The 2,045-nt window shown below is 41.9% G+C and overlaps 1 protein-coding gene across 1 annotated transcript; it reads left to right on the top strand.

The window, feature by feature from the left end:
- Nucleotides 1-1,003: 1,003 nt before the first annotated feature.
- On the top strand, nucleotides 1,004-1,877 carry LACBIDRAFT_324779 (uncharacterized protein; the record flags this gene model as incomplete). The annotated part of the gene is made up of 5 exons (XM_001878457.1): nucleotides 1,004-1,049; nucleotides 1,143-1,357; nucleotides 1,429-1,465; nucleotides 1,500-1,816; nucleotides 1,839-1,877. 5 exons carry the CDS (start codon nucleotides 1,004-1,006, stop codon nucleotides 1,875-1,877), a joined length of 654 nt encoding a protein of 217 aa, XP_001878492.1.
- Nucleotides 1,878-2,045: the final 168 nt, after the last annotated feature.

Raw genomic sequence — 2,045 nt, 5'->3', positions numbered from 1 at the left:
CGCAGACATAAGTAACGTGTGCCCGGAACCAGTGTGTTAAGTGGGGATCACAAGGCTTTTGTAAGGTTGTCTCGTCAATTAGTAAGAGAGCTCTCTACTATTACCGAGGAATCCAAGTGAGCATGCTTGAGGAGTCTTTAAGACTAGTTTGGACCGCATCAGAGGCATAATAAAACTCAAGGGAGTTATAAAAGTCTACAAAGCACAATTTCCTTGTCATTTCTTTGTATACAGTTAGAGCGCAATCCCAGAACACCGAGACAGTCCCAATAAAAGCCATTTCCCTTCGAAGACTACTAAAGTTTCGAATTCTACACTGTGTCTGCACGTAAAACAATACCTTTTGTTCCGAAAAGGTCTACTAGACTTAGACAAGTGATATAAAATATACAAAAAACGTTTTCCCGAACTTCTACTTAAGTTCTAACAAAACAAGTGTGGTAATTCTGTTTACCGTACGAACCCGAACTCGAAGTACCGAGCATGTACCTGTGGTGATAAGTGTTTAAGGTGTTTGTGTGTGTGTGTTGTTTAGGTGTTCACGCATCTTGTCAGCGCGTCCGATTACACTATTCTCACTCCCGCGTGCCACGGTCTTCTCATCTGGAGCCCACCGCGAGGGTTTTCATTTGTTTTGTTTTTCAATTGTACTTGAAAAAGTTGTTTGAAAGCGGTTTTTGAATTATTTAAACATCTGTTTGAATCAACCAAAGACCATAAAAAACCAAGCCTAGTTTCTAATACCAAGAACTAGCATCAAAAGTCGTTTACAACGGCAGCCATAAAAATCAGAGAAACAGCCACATCTAAAAGAGCTAGAGAAGGTCCACAAGTACCCTTACCTCCTACACAGAAACCCAAACGCGCTGCTGAGCCAGTCGTACAACGTTACCCGTTAAGAAAAGAAGTACCTCCAAAACCTATACCTAGTCGACCTGCGAAAGCTGTTCGTCAATCTGAACCAAAATCTTCGAACTCAAAAGCCAGAAGAAACCCAATAATCATGCCTGACCCATCGAGTTCAAGCATAGAAGAACCGGCCCCTACAGGTCGGTCTTCACACAGAACCATGCCATTACCCGGTAATAAGGGAGCCCCGTTCTTCGATAAAGAGAAACCAATTGAGCTTCTACGTTTCTTAGACCAAATGGAAGATCTTTTCGCAGAATATGGTATTAATAGTGACGTGGAGAAAAAGAAGAAATTAGGAAAATATACGGATCAACGAACTGAATTCGAATGGAAAGCATTTAAAACATTCGAAGATGGCTCCTTTGACGAGTTTAAAAAGGCTCTAATAGCAGATTACCCTGATGCGCGAAATGCAGGAAAAGGGACTTTAACTGGACTAAGAGCTGTATGTAGAGAAAACAGTCGGCTAGCAGAAAAGAACTTGACAGAGTTGAAAATTTTAACTCGAAGTTTTAGGGCACAACAAAAATTACTCATGGCGCCGCCAGTACTGGTGAGCAACCGAGAGCTAGTTGACATGTTCTTAGGCTGTCTGACAGATTCCTTTGCTGATCAAGTTAAGGCCAGTTTGAATATTGAACAAACTAGAGACCGAAAACAGAAAGGCAACGAGGATGAGACCACTGCTAGAAGAACTGAAGATCCATACGATATCATAGACATCATAGACATGGCAGAAACCATCGCTGGACGTCTTACTGGAGACTCCCAAGACCACCCAAGCAACGCGAGAGCTGTATCGACTGGTAGATCAGTTCAAGCGCGCGAACGGGAAATTAAAACGGAGCACGATGAATTCGAAGAATTGCGAAGTATTACTGCAACGTTCCTTGATCAAATTAAAGTAGATCAAAAACAGAATTCAGAACTTCGTAATATGGTACAAAACACGCAGATCGAAATGAAGAAACTCTTAGAGACTTTAGTTCACCAACAGCCGAATATCAGTAACCCACAAAGCAAAGTGGCGAGTTATAAAATGACTTCAGATGGCTGTTGGTACTGTGATGAACCAGGCCATTTTACTTCGAATTGTCCACATAGAGAAGCACACGTAGCCCAGAAGAAAATCA

Source organism: Laccaria bicolor, genomic scaffold, assembly GCF_000143565.1.
Source record: "Laccaria bicolor S238N-H82 LACBIscaffold_6 genomic scaffold, whole genome shotgun sequence".
Lineage (NCBI taxonomy): Eukaryota > Fungi > Basidiomycota > Agaricomycetes > Agaricales > Hydnangiaceae > Laccaria > Laccaria bicolor.
Note: the sequence above shows the minus strand (reverse complement) of the source record. Positions and strands in the feature narration are given on the sequence as shown.